The sequence below is a fragment of the Lepus europaeus genome, chromosome 19 (assembly GCF_033115175.1).
Source record: "Lepus europaeus isolate LE1 chromosome 19, mLepTim1.pri, whole genome shotgun sequence".
Lineage (NCBI taxonomy): Eukaryota > Metazoa > Chordata > Mammalia > Lagomorpha > Leporidae > Lepus > Lepus europaeus.
In genome coordinates, this window is record NC_084845.1 from 35,043,335 (window position 1) to 35,062,318 (window position 18,984).

The 18,984-nt window shown below is 37.9% G+C and overlaps 1 protein-coding gene across 1 annotated transcript in view; it reads right to left on the bottom strand.

Annotated features, from left to right (window-relative positions):
* ITFG1 (integrin alpha FG-GAP repeat containing 1) overlaps nt 1–18,984 on the bottom strand; it is a 267,258-nt gene that overhangs the window by 80,888 nt on the left and 167,386 nt on the right. The window contains exons 11-13 of the mRNA XM_062177430.1: nt 17,830–17,980; nt 16,269–16,377; nt 685–728 (exon numbers count right to left, since the gene is read on the bottom strand). Coding sequence (XP_062033414.1) covers nt 685–728; nt 16,269–16,377; nt 17,830–17,980 — 304 coding nt within the window. The remainder of the gene's footprint in view (nt 1–684; nt 729–16,268; nt 16,378–17,829; nt 17,981–18,984) is intronic.

Sequence of the window (18,984 nt, forward strand, 5' to 3'; positions counted from 1 at the left end):
TGTGTTGCATTTCTAATTTAATAGCTCTGTGACTGGATAATTTAACTTTCTGAGCCTAGGAAGCAAGGTTACTAAAGCAGGTGAACAAACCCAAGCAGGTCCTTGTTGTCTTTGTTAATACACACACACACACAATTTTCTCTCTCTTTCAAATATAATGTAGTATTCCTTAGCAAACTTTAGATGAGCTGGCTAATTCAAAAAACCATGCCTCATTATTTTCACGTTTTGTTATTTCATTAGACAGCAAGTTGATATTAAGATTATATAAAAAAAAGTAATTAATTGCCTAATATATATCGCTTCACCTTGTGCTCTATAATAGGTACACAAAGATGATATGATTCTTGATCTCAAGGGGTTATAGTATAACGTGAAGGGTCATGTAATCTAAACAAGTAAGTGTGATCAAATACTAAAAATGCCAAAATGTCCAGAAATAATGGAACAAATAGTCATTCCTCCAAGGATATCAGAAAAGGCTACACAAAGAGGTTACCTAAATGGTGTGAAATATTTTAGGAAAAGTACTTATAGTAAGTTTTCTAATGAAAGACACATTAATCACTGCCAAATAATAATAATGACTTGCTTGTAACTTTTAACAATTATTTTGTGTATATCTACCTGTCATGCACAGAATTTTTACAGAAACATTTATAACCAAGAATTAAGTTTACTTACTGTTATCTTACGAGGACAGTCATTGGAGCACAAACCACTAAGAACTGTGGAAAAATAAAGAACAGGCTATTGTTACTGTTATAATGTGGGCTGATATGTAAAATAAATCTAATTTTGTCCCTAAATCCATTAATATGCTCTATTGATCCATGTTTACAAGCAGAAGCAATTTCAATTTCTTTAGATCTGAGCAAGTTAAATTTCTCTTATCTACTTCATGCCAATATTTTAGAAGTGTTTATTAAGCTCCTAAGATGATGCCATTTTGTGTATATAAGTAAGGTAATTACTTTTATGTGTGTAAGTAAGGTAATTAATTATGGTTATATCATACCATAACCATTGTTGATTCCATTTTCCAAATGGTTAAAGTCCAAGGATGACTTACAATCTGACAGAGGTGCAAAATACAAACCAATGAAAAAGTATACTGAAGGGGCCGGTACTGTGGTGTAGTGGGTAAAGCTGCTGCCTGCAGTGCCAGCATCCCATATGGGTGCTGGTTCGAGTCCTGGCTGCTCCACTTCTGATCCAGTTCTCTGCCATGGCCTGGGAAAGCAATAGAGGATGGCCAAAGTGCTTGGGCCCCTGCACCTGTGTGGGAGACCCAGAGGAAGCTCCTGGCTCCTGGCTTCAGATTGGTGCAGCTCTGGCCATTGCGGCCAATTGGGGAATGAACCAGTGGATGCAAGACCTATCTCTCTTTCTCCTCTCTCTCTCTCTCTCTGTGCCTCTGCCTTTCAAATAAATAAATAAATCTTAAAAAAAAGAGGGAAATGTATACTAAGAATAACAAGTAGAATACCTAGCACTAAACTATACTTTTTTCATTATAAAGTTTCTGGGTCAGTACTTTTAATTACCCTTAATAGCATAATTATAAAACAATTTTGAAATCCATGCATAAGAGAAGTCTTCAAAAATTCATAGCTTATGAAAAAACTGCATGATTTCAAACTTAAATGAACTTATCCTTCTAGAAATGTTTTATTTACTTATTTGAGTGATAGGTAGAGAGAGTGTGCACCAGAGAGAAACAGAGAGCTCCTGTCTGCAACAGCTGGGGCTGGGTGGAGGGCAAAGCTGGATGCTGGGAATGCAATCCAGGTCTGCCATGTGGGTGGCAGGAACCCAACTACTTGATTCATTGCTGCTGCCTCCCAGGGTCTGCATTAGAAGGAAGCTGGAATCAGAACCTGGAGTATGGAACTAATTCCAGGCACATATTAACTGCTAGGCTAAATGCCTGCTCACCAAACTTATCTTTTAATTCTATCTTACATGATTTTTTTGGAGTACTTTGTAGTTGTTCAAGGAAGGAAAAATATGGATTATTCAATAAATAATACTGGATAATTAATTCCTTGGAGGAAAATAAATGTAGAGTTTTCCTCACAACGTAAAACTTACATTTGGGAAAGACACATAATAAAAAAACTCTCATACTTTAATAATAAAAAGACAACTCAACTGAAAAATGCACAAAGGTTCTGAATAGACATTTCTCCAAAGATACACACATGGCCAATAAGCTCATGCAAAGACACTGAATATCATTAGCCATCAAGGCAATGTGAGTGAAAAATACTGAGATGGCACGTCTTTGTTCACGGCAGCATTTTTCACAATAGCTAAGAGGTGAACCCAACCTAAATGTTACTGTCAGATGAAAGAACAAATAAAATAAGGTAGGCACATACAATGGAATATTATTCAGTCTTAAAAAGGAAGGAAATTACATCACATCTTACACACGGATGAATCTTGAAGACATTATAATAATCAAACAAGCCAGTCACAAAAGGAGAAATACAATCAGCCCTCCATTCTCATCTTTTGCACTTATGGATCCAACCAAATGCCGATCAAATGCATTAGGAAAACAAAACAAAACAAAACAAAAACAAGAGCCTCTGCATCTGTACTGAATATGTACAGACTTTTTTGGTCATTATTTCTTAAAAAAACCTAGTACTACAACATATACAATATTTACACTGCATTAGGTACTATAAATAATCTAGAGATGATGTAAGGTATACAAGAGGACATGTGTAGGTTGTATGTAAATACTATGCCTTTTTATACCACAAAAGCAGGGTTTGGATAGCTGAACACTGGGAGATTCCTGAAGGATGCCACTCATGAAGGGCAGGCAAGCTCTGAACTCCCACCCACCAGTCTTGCCCTTTATAACCTCATCCATTTGACTGTTTACCTTTTTTAAAATATTTATTTATTTTTATTAAATTTATTTATTTGTTTATTTTTATTTATTTATTTGAAAGAGTTACATAAAGAGGTAGAGACAGAGAGAGAGGTCTTCCATCCGCTGGTTCACTTCCCAGGTGGCCGAAACGGCTGGAGCTGCGCTGATCTGCAGCCAGGAGCCAGGAGCTTCCTCTGGGTCTCCCATATGGGTTCAGGGGCCCAAGTACTTGGGCCATCTTTCACTGCTATCCCCGGCCATAACAGAGAGCTAGATTGGAAGAGGGGCAGCCAGGACTAGAACTGGTGCCCATATGGGATGCCAGCACTGCAGGGCAGGGCTTTAACCCGCTGTGCCACAGCACTGGCCCTTGACTGTTTACTTTTAAAATATTCTTCATCAATGATTAGCACAGAGTTGGTCCTCTGTATATAAAGTCATACTAAAAATAATCCATAATTAAGAAGGAGATGGGAAAGGGAATGAGAGGTAGGATGGGAGCGGGGTGGGGGTATGGGGGAAAGAACCACTATATTCCTCAAGTTTATCTATGTAAAAATGCATTCATTAAATAAAAATTTAAAAATGAAAAAAAAATGTGAGAGAATGAGGCATCAGGCAATTTGTGAATACAATCTTTTCAGTCTACTCTGATGTAGAAAGTTCAGATAAATATGACTTCTCTACAGTGCTACTCAGATTATTGTATGAAACAAATGAGAAATTATGTGTGTTGTAAATAATAAATTGTGTCATCTAACTTTGGTTTTTATCAAGATATCAAACTGAACCAACATTATGTTTTTTCAAAATTTACATAATGAAATTTCCTTCTTTCTTTCTTTTTTTTTTTTTTTGACAGGCAGAGTGGATAGTGAGAGAGAGACAGAGAGAAAGATCTTCCTCTTTGCCGTTGGTTCACCCTCCAATGGCCGCTGCGGCCAGCACATCGTGCTGATCCGAAGCCAGGAGCCAGGTGCTTCTCCTGGTCTCCCATGCAGGTGCAGGGCCCAAGGACTTGGGCCATCCTCCACTGCCTTCCTGGGCCATAGCAAAGAGCTGGCCTGGAAGAGGGGCAACCGGGATAGAATCCGGCGCCCCAACTGGGACTAGAACCCGGTGTGCCAGCGCCGCAAGGCGGAGGATTAGCCTGTAAAGCCACGGCGCCGGCTCATAATGAAATTTCTAATACGAAAAAATAAAAAGTAACACTGAAACTGAAGAAAAAGATATTCTTCACAATAAATGAGTTAACGCATGTAAAGTGTTGCCCTGAATTCTCTGAGGGTATCATGGAACCCTAATTTATAACCTCTCAGATGGAAGTACAGGTCACAACCTCTTGTGATTGGCACCAAAAGTAGGGGGCAGTATTGTGGGATCTGACACCATCTCCAGGTAGACAGTGTCAGAACTAATTACTTCGTGTGCATGTGAGAGTGTGTCTATAATTCCCACAGTTTTGTGACCAGAGGTGAGGTCTCCTGTGTTGTGTTGTGATGGTAGAACAAATGAACAGTTGTTTTTTTCTCTATCTCTTAGAGTATAACATTCTGTGGACTGAATGTTGGTGACCCTTTTGAATTTATATAGTGAAGCCCTAACCTTCACTGTGGCTGTATTGGGAGATGCAGCCTCCAAGGAGATTAATGTTAAATGGGATCATAGGGTCTGAAACGATTACAGTTTCATTATAAGAAGAGATATGAGACAGCTTGCTCTTTTCTCTCTACACGCATGCACACAAAGGACACATGTGCACACATGGAGTTGGTATTCATCTAAAAGTCAAAAGAAGACACCTCAGAATGAAATCTGCCTTGCCAATGTCTTGATCTTTACTTTGTAGCCTCCAAAACCGCGTGAAATAACGGTCCTATGCCACTCAGCCTGTGGTATTTTTTTTACAGAAGCCTGAGCAGACCAATACACACACTCTCATACTGTTTTCTTTTAATTTCACATAAATGAAATAATATTAAACACTTTTTAATAATTCACTTATTTTTGGGCTAATATAACATTTTTTATTATGACATTTAGGCTTTTTACCCCATAGCCCAACTTTTTCTCTTAAATGTCACCATTATAAGATCATCTTTATAGACCTGGTGTATTCATACACAGCTTTTGGGCATATCTCTGACAATTTCCTTGGGCTAAATTCATCGAAATTGAGTTTTTGGGTTCAGTCTTAGAGTGTTTAATGTATACAGTGAAATTAGTCACCAGAATGGTTACAAAATATTGTTTTAGCAGATGTTCATTGATCTTCTGGTAGGTGCCAAACTTTGAACAGGAATTTACATTAACAAATGTTCTACCTTATAGCAAGACTCTGAAGTACGTGTAATTGTCCATACCCCTCTTCTTCCTTTTTCCCCTCCTTCAAGATGAACTGAAGCATGGGCACATACTTTATTCAATTTACAAGTGAATGGAACTCTTTTGTAAGACCGTGTGGCCACTGCCTTTAATAACACACTAACTCATTTAAGGAACACATTATTCTACTGAAATGGAAGATGGGAAATTGATGAAACATTGGGTTATTTTCTATGTAAGCTAAAATGTCTGTGTCTTGTTTAGCATAGTCAAGAATACTTACTCTAAATTATACCTAGTATCTTTCATTTTATATGTAGTCTGTTAAAAATTTGGTTCCTGTGTTTAGTTTTATCTTTAAGGAAACTTTCTGTCAAATTTGAAGTTTCATGTTATCATAACAGGATCTAGATTTAAATGTTAATGTGAACTTTTCTACATCTTGGAATTTTCTTCTGTATTAGATATTAAAAAATCCTACACATGTCATTTATATATATTATAAAAAGAGATATCTATATTACAAATAGAATATGTATTGCCTTGGTTTTTTTCAACCACAGATTAGAAAAGAAACAATAGTAATTCTTGAGCTTAATTACCATGATGGTTGATAATACAGTCTAGTTAGGAATTCAGAACTCCTAAAATTACTATTATAAAGGTTAGTCTGTTCTCAGTTTGAAATAATTATCCCCTCAGAACAACTTGAGTTTCTACCAGTGACAGCTACATGACTATTCTGGATTCTCCTGCATATGTATATTGGACATAGAAAGAAATTATGTCATTAACAACTTTCAATATTATACTGCTTTTGTTCAGGAATGTTCTAGAAGTTATGGGAGAAATTTTATGCTTAGCTTTGGCTTTATCAGTAAAATACTCGGTGACCCACTGTTTAGTTTTCTTATATGGAAAAAAAAAAAGGAACACAGCCATTCATATATATACTATATAATCTCTTCTCAGAAGAATTAATGAGTTAATAAAATTTTAAATGTCTAAAAAGCGTGAGGTTTCTTGAAATTTATAGAATATATAAAGAACATTTTCGTTCTCATTTCCCTCTTATTTTTGGGGTATTGCTGTGACAGACACCCCAGGAAAATCATTTAAACCATAGTGTATTAAAATTAGGTATAAGTTTTGCAAAAACAAAAGGAATAACTGAATTACATACTGCTGAGAAACACAAAGTACAACTTTAGTCACAGGTTGCATAACGACATTCTGGCTGACGACAGATCACGTATGTCTGGTGGTCCCATAGATGGCAATAGCTTCGCCTAATGACACATTTTTTAGAATGTATCCTACTAGTTAAGCTTATGTTATTAGTATGTACACCTTCTCCCTGGTTTGGCCTCTCTCTGTACCAGATTAGTTATATCAGGTCTTAAGGTCCTGAGTGTTGATTAGAGTAAATCTCAAAGGAATATCTGACACTGACATTGTCTAGAAACCATAAGCTTTCTTCCTTTCAGGCATCTTATTCATCCAGTACAGGACCTTTTCTTGTTATGTTAGCTAACGCAAGGTGAAGCCATGGGCAAATTACATCACTACCTCTATTCCCTCTTTTTTAAGTTTTTAGGAAGATCTTTAAAGTAATGTAGTGAAACAGTTTATAAAGTTTACAAAACTCCCAAATTATATTATTTCCAAATAGGGTTTGTATTGCTTAATACTATGTCGTAGCACAGAAGGGAATGGAGGTTCAGACTTGATCAGCCCTTGTCCTGACTGTCGATGAACAACTTAATACTTTATCTCTTTTAGTATTTTTTTGTTCTACTTAATACTATTGGTTGAACTCTTTAATTAACACCTTGATGGGATTGAATTGGAATCCCCTGGCATGTTTCTAACTCTACCATTTGGGGTAAGTCCGATTGAGCATATCCCAAATTGTACCTCTCCTTCCTCTCTTATTCCCACCCTTATATTTAACAGGGATCACTTTTCAGTTAAACACCTAAGTGAAATGTACACTATGAGAAACAGTGACTTGCTCAGCCCTTGTCCTGACTGTTGATGAACAACTTAATACTTTACCCTTTTAGTATTTTTTTTTGTGCTACTTAACACTATTGGTTGAACTCTTTAATTAACACACAATTATTGACTTAAGAGTCAAAGGGATCACATAAACAAGACTAGTATCTGCTAATAATAACTGATAGAATTAAAAAGGAGAGAACGATCCAACATGGGAAGTGGGATACACAGCAGACTCATAGAATGGCAGATGTCCTAAACAGCACTCTGGCCTCAGAATCAGCCCTTAAGGATTCAGATCTGGCTGAAAAGCTCATGAGAGTATTTCAGGCATGGAAAACCAAGACACTCTGGCAAAAAACAAACAAACAACAACAACAACTAAGTGAAAGATCTCTGCGAGTGAGATCCCAGCAGAAAGAATGGGCCATCAAAGAAAGAGGTACCTTTCTCTGAAGGGAGGAGAGAACTTCCACTTTGACTATGACCTTGTCTAAATAAGATCAAAGTCGGCGAACTCAAAAGGCTTCCATAACCTTAGCAGCCCATGACAAGAGCCTTGGGTGATTACTGACACCATAAACAAGAGTGTCTATTGTTAAGTCAACAACAGGAGTCACTGTGCACTTACTCCCCATATAGGATCTCTGACTTTAATGTGTTGTACAATATGAATTAATGCTATAACTAGTACTCAAACAGTACTTTACACTTTGTGTTTCTGTGTGGGTGCAAACTGTTGAAATCTTTACTTAGTATATACTAAATTGATCTTCTGTATATAAAGATAATTGAAAATGAATCTTGATGTGAATGGAATGGGAAAGGGAGCGGGAGATGGGAGGGAAGTTATGGGGGGGGGGAGCCACTGTAATCCAAAAGCTGTATTTTGGAAATTTATATTTATTAAATAAAAGTTAAACAAAAAAGTATGAAATATACAGATGTAAAATTAGAAAGAAAAGAAATACAAAACACAAAACATACATGTCTCCCTTAATTCTCCAAATATCACTGCTATGATAAAAAAAAATGGCTGATTGTTTGAAAAACTTCTAAAGGCTATTAAATTTGTGAGTAAGACTGAATAAAGACCTAATTGGTCTGAGCAGGTCAGAGAGCTACTGAGACAACAGTGGAGGGACTCCTAGCACACCAGTGAATAAGCTTTCCTTTTACAGAAACAGCAGCTGAGAATAAGGGCAAGCATGCTGAAAGGAGGGGTTGTGAAGGGTTCTGAGAAACTGGGCCAAAGGCACCTAATAGGAATAGCTATATTTGGCACTTGGTAGGTGTGGGAAATTTTAAATATTTTATAAGGAATTTTTATTTATTTATTTGAGAGGCAGAGACAGGGAGAGTCAGACACAGATCTCACATGCTGGTTCACTCCCCAGATGCCTGCAACGGCTGAGGCTGGGCCAGTGGAGGAAGTGAAGGTCTCCTGCATTATCCCTCTCTAGGCACTTCATAGAAAAGGTAGTTGCATTCAATTCTTTGGCACCATTTTATCTGTGTTGTGTGAGGGCCTTCAAGCTACCATCTTGCTCAAATACAGCTTCCACCTCTGGGGGGTTCCCAGCTTCCAAGCTGCAGAGGAGCTGCTGCACGGAGAAGGGGATGGCATTGATCTGCTGGGCAGACTGTATAGTGACACAACTGCTTTTGCCACCCACATAAGCTACCAACATGGACTCCAAATTCCTTAGACACATGAAAATAAAAAGTTTAAAAGAAGGAAGACCAAACTGATCATTCATGTAAATAGCCATATCTAAAAAGAATGCGCAAGGAAAGGAATTTCAGAGACTGCTACACTGTACATGAGAAGAAGCTGAAGCAATGCTTAGAAAAGTCTACACTGGCAAAATTATTGTTTGTAAGTCAGGGCAAGAGAAAGTTATTCTAAGACATACCAGTATTCAGAAAATACAGTGAAAACCAGTTGAGATAGGACCAGTACCAAAATAAATAGTCATTAAAATGAAGAAAGGGAAAGATGAATATAAGAGAAGTGGTAGCGATAAAGCTGGTAGAATTTGTTAAATTTCAATAATCACTGATAATACAGTTGTGAATTATTAAGGGGAGATTTACAAAATAAAATGCAGAAAGGTAAAATGAAACCATCCAGAAATAATTTTTCATATTATTTCAAAAAGTCCGAGAGACTGAAGAATAAAAGCTTTCTAAAGGAAAAGATTCAGCTTGTTTGGTATATAAAGGGGAGGATGCTACTAAAAAATTTAGAATTGCTATGGGAATATAAGTTTATATGTATATTTGTTAAAACTTCAGTCAAGTTCTAGTAGAAAAGACCTAGAAGTAGAGAATTCAGAATCTCTGAATATAGCTGGACAAAATAATGAGGAACAAGTGGAGCTAGAAAGCGAGTCCTGCTGTGATGCCCAGGGTTCCATCTCTTCACAGTGCTGTGGATCTGGTGTGCTTTACGAACCAGCAGAGAGACAGTTTTAGCTTTCCCTAGCCACTTATAAATGCTTAAATACCCATTTTAAAAAATGTTTTGTATAGGCTGGACCAAGTAACAGAGAGGAATCAGCTCTTGACTTTGTACATGGCTTTGTAAGGGGAATTACATACTAGTGAATATAGCTTAACTTATGGGAACAACTAATAATCAAAGGGAAGAGTGGAAAGGGGTATCTAAATGACTGATTTCTTTCTCTTCCAAATGATTGCTTTAAATTGGTAACTCATTTCCTGTGACCTTTCTGTAAAATATGCTATTAATATTTATGTTAGGCTGGCGCCGTGGCTTAACAGGCTAATCCTCTGCCTTGCAGTGCCAGCACACCAGGTTCTAGTCCCGGTTGGGGCGCCGGATTCTATCCCGGTTGCCCCTCTTCCAGGCCAGCTCTCTGCTATGGCCCGGGAAGGCAGTGGAGGATGGCCCAAGTGCTTGGGCCCTGCACCTGCATGGGAGACCAGGAGAAGCACCTGGCTCCTGGCTTCGGATCAGCGCAATGCGCCGGCCGCAGCGGCCATTGGAGGGTGAACCAATGGCAAAAAGGAAGACCTTTCTCTCTGTCTCTCTCTCTCTCACTATCCACTCTGCCTGTCAAAAAATATATATAAATATATATTAATATGTATATTAATATATATATTTATGTTAAAAAATTACTCTGTCTTCTAAAACTAGAATTTTGGTGCTTGTGTTGTGGCATAGTGAGTAAAGCTGTGTGCCCGTGATGCCGGCATCTCATATGGGCACTGGTTCGTGTCCTGGCTGCTCCACTTCGGATGCAGATCCTTGCTAATGGCTTGAGAAAGATGTGGAAGATGGCCCAAGTGTTTGGGACCCTGCTACCCACGTGGGAGACCTGGATGAAACTCCTGCCTCCTGTCTCTGGCCTGGCCCAGCCCTGGGGAGGGAGCCAGCAGATGGACGCTCTCTCTCTTTTTTCTTTTTCCCTAACTCTTAAAAAAAAACAAACCCACAAATAAATAAAACAAACAAAACCCCCTAGCATTTTTTCCACTACATAACTGAGTGCCAGCTTAGAGATGTGTGGAGAACACTTCCCTCAGGATGATATTACTTAGACAGCAACACCACCCATTCTGACATTCTGGTTTAAGCCAGCCAGTCACAGGCCAGGCTTTTTTTTTTTTTTTTTAAACTTTTATTTAATGAATATAAATTTCCAAAGTACAGCTTATGGGTTACAATGGCTTCCCTCCTCCCATAACTTCCCTCCTGCCCGCAACCCTCCCCTTTCCCGCTCCCTCTCCCCTTCCATTCACATAAAGATTCATTTTCAATTCTCTTTATATACAGAAGATCAGTTTAGTATATATTAGGTAAAGATTTCAACAGTTTGCCCCATATAGCAACATAAAGTGAAAAAACTACCATTGGAGTACTAATTATAGCATTAAATAACAGTGTACAGCACATTAAAGACAGGGATCCTACATAATATTTTTTTTAAAAAAATTAATTAATTTTCTATGCCAGGCTTTTTTTTCCTTAAGATTTATTTATTTGAAAGGTAGAGTCACAGAGAGGAGAGAAAGATCTTCCACCCACTGGTTCCCTCCTCAAATGCCCACGAACTGTGTCATCCACAAGGGGAGCAGGGACTCCAGTACTGAGCCTTCATCTGCTACGGTGCAGACATGTTACCTGAAGGGGGATGGGAAGGTGACAGTACAACTCGATGCCTGGCACTGGGCTTTGGGATATGGGCATACCACGAAGCAGCTTAGCACGTTGTGCCACAATGCCTGCCCCAAGCCAGAAATTTTTAGGTTCTCCAGGATAATGATACCAAAGGGTCTCCTGGACTCTTGCCTATCAGTAAAAATTACTTAAACAATTTTCATTTATTTAATTCATTTGAAAAGTAGAGAGATGGATAAGCACTCTTCCATGAACTGGTTCATTCCTCAAATGCTCACAACAGCTGGGGCTGGGACAGGCCTAAACCAGGAACTGGGAACTGAATTTGGGTCTCTCAAGTGAATGGCAAGAATCCAAGTACTTGAGCCATCACTTGCTGCCTTCCACGGTGTACATTAGCGGGAAGCTGAAATCAAAGCAGGACTCAAATTCAGCCACTTTGCTACAGGATGCAGGTGTCCCAAGCAGTGTCTTAACCACGACACCAAATGCCTACTCAGTGTGTGGTTTTGTGAGATAGTGAGTGCACCTTTACTGCAAAGCGTTCAAGCAGAAGCTGGCTGAGATGCTGCATTAGGCTGGCCTTTCGCATCTCCAAATTCCTTTCATATTGTTTTTTTTTTTATCCTTTCTCAATGTAAATGAATAAATATCAAGGAGGAAATCAGGATTCTAAATTTTATATATATATATATATATATATATACATATATATGTGTATATATATATATGTATTTTCCCACATGGACAATTTCCAAATGATCTATGCAAGTGCATCTGGTATATCTGAACATGTGTGTGTGTGTGTGTGTATGTGTGAGTATATATATTTTAGACTTTTCTTCTGCTTCATACTGTGAACTGCCTTTTTTAAAAAAAGATTTATTTTTATTTGAAAGGCAGAGAGAGAGAGAGAGAGATTGTCCATCTGCTGGCTTACTCCTCAAATGGCTGCAATGGCTGGGGCTGGGCCAGGCCAAAGCCAGGAGCCAGAAGTGTCATCAGAGTCTCCCAAAAAGGTACAAGGGCCCAAGTACTTGGGCCATCCTTCACTGCTTTCCCAGGAGCATTAGCAGGCAACTGGATAAGAAGCAGAGCAACCAGGTCTTGAACTGGTGCCCATATATGATGCTGGCACTGCAGACAGAGGCTTAACCTGCTAAGACACAATGCCGGTCACAAACTGTTTTCCTTTTTTAGCTTATTATTATTATTATAACTGGGCATATGAATACCTTATCAGTGCTAAGAAATCCCTACACTCTAATTTACTTCTATTTCAGATGACCGAGAACCTCTGCCCTAGGAAACAGATTATAGATTAAAGCATGGAAAGTAATAGTGTCAGATAGGTTCACACTGGTTAGCAAATTTGTAAAAAGTATAGAAAATTCAGTGATACTCTTTTAAGAGCACACAACAAAATTTTTTGTATAAAAATGGCTTTAAGGCTTGAATAAAAGAACTTGCTGAATGCAGGGATAACATGATTTGTCATAATATACAAGTTGATCTCTCTGTCATTTAAAATAGTCTCTATTCCTTAATGCCTAACATCTGTTCTAGAAAGCATGCATCTTCATTTAGGCATACTTATGAACATATCACATTCAGAAGAACTAAGTAATAAATTTTTTTTTTGTTAACACTTCAAATTTGAGATAAATAGTTCTTTTAAACGACAGTGGTAACACTATCACAGTACACTAGGAAAGTGAGATGCTAATGCAAATGGCACAAATAATTAAGCATTGAGTTCAGAGTGCTTCTTAAATACGCTTGAATAAATTAAGGGAGGAGAGGTGATATGTTATATTAAAATACTTGGACACCAATTGCATACTACTCTTCATCAATGATCTGATTCTATTCATCCAGGTTCAAGGACAGATATTGTGGTAATGTTTTTGCTCTACAGATGATAGGACTTCTGATTAATCTCCCACTGAGAACCAAACTTTGCATCAGTCAGTGATATACTGGAATTAGGAATTTACCCCGCAAATCCCAAACTCTTACTCCAACAGTCCTTCCTTTGTTAGACTAACAAACTGAACCATGCTTTTTTTTTTTTTTTTTTTTTTTTTTACAGGTAGAGTGGACAGTGAGAGAGAGAGACAGAGAGAAAGGCCTTCCTTTTTGCCATTGGTTCACCCTCCAATGGCCGCTGTGGCTGGCGGCGCACTGCGCTGATCTGAAGCCAGGAGCCAGGTGCTTCCTCCTGGTCTCCCATGCAGGTGCAGGGCCCAAGGACATGGGCCATCCTCCACTGTACTCCAGGGCCACAGCAGAGAGCTGGCCTGGAAGAGGAGCAACCGGGACAGAATCCGGCGCCCCAACCGGGACTAGAACCTGGTGTGCTGGCGCCGCAGGTGGAAGATTAGCCTATTGAGCTGCGGGGCTGGCCCTGAACCATGTTATTCTAATTATATGTTTTATCATTATAATTATATATAACTAGAGTTAGCAAAACTTGTAAGGATTGCTTGTTTTCGTATCCAGAGGTCTTAAGTGGAAGAAAAAATTCTAAACTATGTAAATTAATAGCACAGCAAATTACTATTTTTTTTTTTAGCTTTAAAACAGTCTGTATCCACTTGAAGATAGCAAAAGAGAGGATATGCTTAAATGGCTGATAAAAAGTAACAGAAATGGTCAGACTCATGTATCAGTATTTTGTGGCTGCAGTGACAATTAGGGTTTGAGTTATTTTAGTCATCCAAATCAGACTAAATTTGCTATTCAGAAAAATAGGTTACATATTTTGTCATTTTCTTCTCTTAAAATAAATCTCTCAACAGGTATTCATCATCCTGTTTCTTTTCTATGCTCATTTCAAAACTACAATAAATATTTTTACAAAGTACATGTGACATTTCCTTAATAAAAGATCTGATAATGGCTATCTTGATGTTGACTATAATAATAACATGCAAAATGTCACCTTCCAACACTAAATTATATTAAACCGAACTTTCTATGAACTGGGAATAGGGAGTACTTTCTTAATATGATGCAGAGCATCTCTCTCTCTCTCTCTCTCTCTCTCTCTCTCTATATATATATATATATATATATACACATATAAATAAAGACCCAAATATATATCTAATTTTGTACTTAATGGTTAATGGTGAAAGATGGGTTTCTTCTCTCCTAATTGGAAACAGAGCAATGAAGTTCAGCCTTACTACCCCTCATTTAACATAGCGAGTGAAATTCTAGCCATCACATACAGAAAAGAGATAAAGAACACACAGACTAGAAAGAAGGAAGTAAAATAGTTGAATGGCTGTCTGTGTAGAAAATGCCAGGGACTTTTTGCAAGCAACCTCTTAGAACCAATAAGGGTTTGAAAAAGGATGTAGAATACAAGATCGACATACAGAAAGCAATTTTATCTTCAAATAGTAAACACAACAAACATGTGGAAACCAAACTTCAAAACACAATACAATTTACACTCATTCCAAAGAAAATAAAGTATGATGGACATGCGTGTTAAGTGGCAGGAGATGGAGTGATATGGCTGGGAAGTGGTCACAGTGCACAGAGTTCACACACTGATGAAAATGGGAGTAGGTTTTTCACTGCTACAGAAGATTGTCTACAAACACAGGAAAGATTAGAAACAATCCTGAAGGGCTATTTTGGATTACAAAAGGGAGTAATGGCATCAATTCAGTTTTATTATCTATCAAAAGTTATAAAGGTATATATTTGTGCATAAGTATGTGAAGTCATACTTGTATTTTCCCGTCTGCCAATTGAGAAAACATGGCAATGAGCATACAGAGCTCTATTCCTCTTAACTATAGAAACTAGAGCTCCTTGGAGAAATGTCTCATCAAGGCTTGGAGCAAGGAAGGTACAAGATGCACAGTAAAATGCCACCTTGTAAATACAGAAAGGATGATGGAAATAGTCATTATTTGTCACATACAGAGGGCTGATTCAGGCAGATGTTGTGGACTCTAAAGGTAGTAGGTAGAAGTCTGATAATGAAAAGGACGTTATTGTGTCAGAATACCTTCCCATAAAATACCAGTCAGTTATAAGGGCGAAAACCCATGAATTTAAAGCGGAGAAACCTGATGGTCATTAACAAGAACAGGTGAGCAAGGTTAATGTCAGGTGGTAGGACAGGTCAATATCCTGTGCACTGAGAAGTGCACAGCATCACTTGTGCAATTCCTTGCAGTGGAATTTCTATAAGGAACTCCTGATTGGAGTTGGGCAGTAAAAAAAGAAGAAGACCTAAATGAAAGATCTCTGTGAGTGAGATCCCAGTGGAAAGAACAGGGCCATCAAAGAAGGAGGTACCTTTCTCTGAAGGGAGGAGAGAACTTCCACTTTGACTATGACCCTATCGGAATAAGACCAAAGTCAGCGAACTCTAAAGGCTTCCACAGCCCTGGCAACTCATAACTAGAGCCTAGGGAGATTACTGATGCCATGAACAGGAGTGTCAAATTGCTAAGTCAGCAACAGGAGTCACTGTGTACTTACATCCCATGTGGGATCTGTCCTTAATGTGTTGTCTAAAACCTGTATTCTTTAAAACTGATAGAGATGTGAAATATAGGGAAAGGCTGAGGAACTGTTCCAGACTGAAGAAATCTGAAAAGTTGTGGCAACTAAATGAAAGCAATATTTCTAGACAGAGTCCTAAACCAGAAAGACAGTCATTCTTGGGACAGCTGTTGAAATACGAATGGGGCCTACGCGTAGATAGGATGGTATACTGAAGTTAATGTCCTGATTTTCAGGTCTGTACATAAATTATATAACAACAGGCCTTCCTTTATGGAATATGAGATTTCAGAATTGGGGGGAGAAGGGAGGGAAAAAGAGAAGGGAGCAGAAGAAACAAAATAAGATATCAATACAAGTACTCACCAATGACTTTAACAAAATAAGCATCTGCTTCAAAATTATTTTTTAATGTATGGATGGCAAAGTCATTCTTTGTATATCCTTTACTTAGCACTACAATGTCCAAAATTCCCTGGAAATAACAAACAAAACGGTAAGAACAAACTAGTAGACCAACTAAAACATCATCAAAATGCATCATGTTTCTCATGTAAATATAAATCTTATTTACTTAACCTGGTGTTTTAAAATATTACTTAAAACACACATGCACATAATTCTGAATCATAATGAAAAGCATCTGTAATTTTAGTCTCTGGAGATAACTGGTAGCGTTTTGAAATATTTCCCTCCAGTCATATCTGCACGAATTTTTAAAGGCCTATGGTATGAACTGCCACATCCTTTCCAATCCTCAGGGGCAGTGCCTTCTTATCTGCTTTTCCACCACTGAACATTACCATTTTTTTTTCCTAAAAAGGGTGAAAACTTTGCTAGTTTTATTGAAGAAAAAAGCTGTGCTCTTTAAGCTGACTATCCTCTTACTTTTCCCAAGGTTGAACAATGATCTTATTTTTTTCTGTGTTCCCAACTAGGGTTTTTCCTGTAAACTGTCCTTGCTCTGTTTTGCTAGGATATTTAAATGGTTCCACGTCAGTCTGTATGAACGCTTTTATATTAAAGATATTAATAATTTGACTCTTTTCTATGATATTTATTCTGGAGGTTAAAAAATTAAATTGATTTATGACATTTTTGATATACAGAAATTAAAAATTGATTTGTAGTCAATTCTCTTAATTTTTTCCCATTGTGATATTTCTGCCAATTTCTTTTATGCTTGGAAACTGCTAATGAATAGTGAAATAACATGAGATTTGGTAGAATGAGAAACAGAGAAAAACAAAGACTTGGATAATTCATATAATTGAGAATAAGCCTCTTATAAGAAACAAAGCCAACCCAAAACAGAGTTAATGGAGACATAAATGTCCTCATGGGCATTTCACTTCTTAAAATAAATGATCTTACAAAAATATGTTCTGCAATAGTAACTCCTCAAATCTAATGCTCTTCTTCCCTCAGAATTTACTTTTCTGAGGGGGTAAGCTGGGTATTCACCTTTAGAAAGAGGGAAGCCAGAAGGTACAAAGTCTTTCCCAAGGTCACCTGCCACCAGGGACAGAATCACAAGAATCTGTGGTAACAGACGCTACATCCAGTTCACAAAGATTAGAGTACTGAACTCATTCTCTGCAATCTTGTGCGGGTTCCAAAGCCTGTTATCTGCTGGCTCTGCTTTTGTCAACTGATAAAACTGCAGAGTCATCAGTCTCAAAACATGATTCTTTATAGTTTAATCTAAACAAGCACACAATGAGATAAGAGCATTTTCATATTTGACTGTTGTCATCAATGTTGGAAACACTTTTGTAACCTCTGCCATTTAACCTCAAAAGTGGCTTTCTTTAATTAACTCATTTGTTTTTGTAATGTCAGCTACACGTTATGATTAAATATGGTGAAGTGATGTGAGATGAGGTGGATGGCAAACTCCAAACACACAGGACAGCTTTGAACTCACATCTTCGTAAATGTCAAAGAAAGTGGCAACCACGGCATCTCTGATCTGATTGAGGTCCATCAGCTCCCAGTAGACTTTAAACATTCGATGTACTTCTTCACAGCTTGCATTATTGCAAGGGACGTTCTCCAGCAAAAAGGCCTGCTGATTGCTGAATGATAAAGGAGATATATTTAGTTAATATAACACAGCAGTGCCGTGCAACATTAGCTGTGCTGTATTTCCTAGAATAAAAGGAGATGGTTAATGGTATATGGTGAAATTAAATGAAAAATCTTTGTCTCACTGACTACTGTACTATGACATAAAAGAAATAAATGGTTGGCTATGCTTTTTCAACCTTTGGCAAAAATTTCTGATTTTTAACTTCTGTTAGTGAGTTGCTAACATCTCCTATATAGAATTTCCAAGTCCATCTGTCTTTCCACCCTTGGTACTCCACATTCACTGACTCTGCACTCTATTATTGAATGTCTAGTAACTGCCATTTAGGCGTGTATTACTCCTCAATGAAGATTTGCATTTTAACTGGAGACCCCTGATATCTCCAAGTGTTGTTAAACCCAAAGAAGCAAACCTATAATAGAATTTCAGCTGCCCTGATAGGCAGTAGAGTAGTATCTCTGAGATAACAGAAACATAGTTTGTAGAGCCATGACATCCTCTCTCTTGAACCCTACTATACCGGCAAAGTGGTTATGAGCTTAGATTCCAGAGCCAGATCAAATGGATTCCAATCCTGGCTCTGTCATGTAGCAGCTATGTGACCTTGAGCAAGTTTTTCTATTTTTTTTTTTTTAAGATTTATTTATTTGAAAGGCAGGACAAAAAAAGGAGAGACACATAGAGATCTTCATCATCTGGTTTACTCTCCAAATGTGCACAACAGCTGGGGATAGGCCAGGTGAAAGTCAGGAGCACAGAACTCTGTTTGTGTCACCCACATGGGTGAAGGACCCAAGTACTAGACTTGCCTTCCCCAGAAGCTGGATGGGAAGCAGAGGAACCAGGACTGGTGCCTGCACTCTGAGTAGCAGCTTTACCTGCTGTGTCACAACAGTGCCTCACTGAGCAAGTTATTTAACTAGATTTACTTATAAATCTAGTGTAAGAGTACTTACAGTATAAAATTGTTGTGAAAACAAAATACCGAAT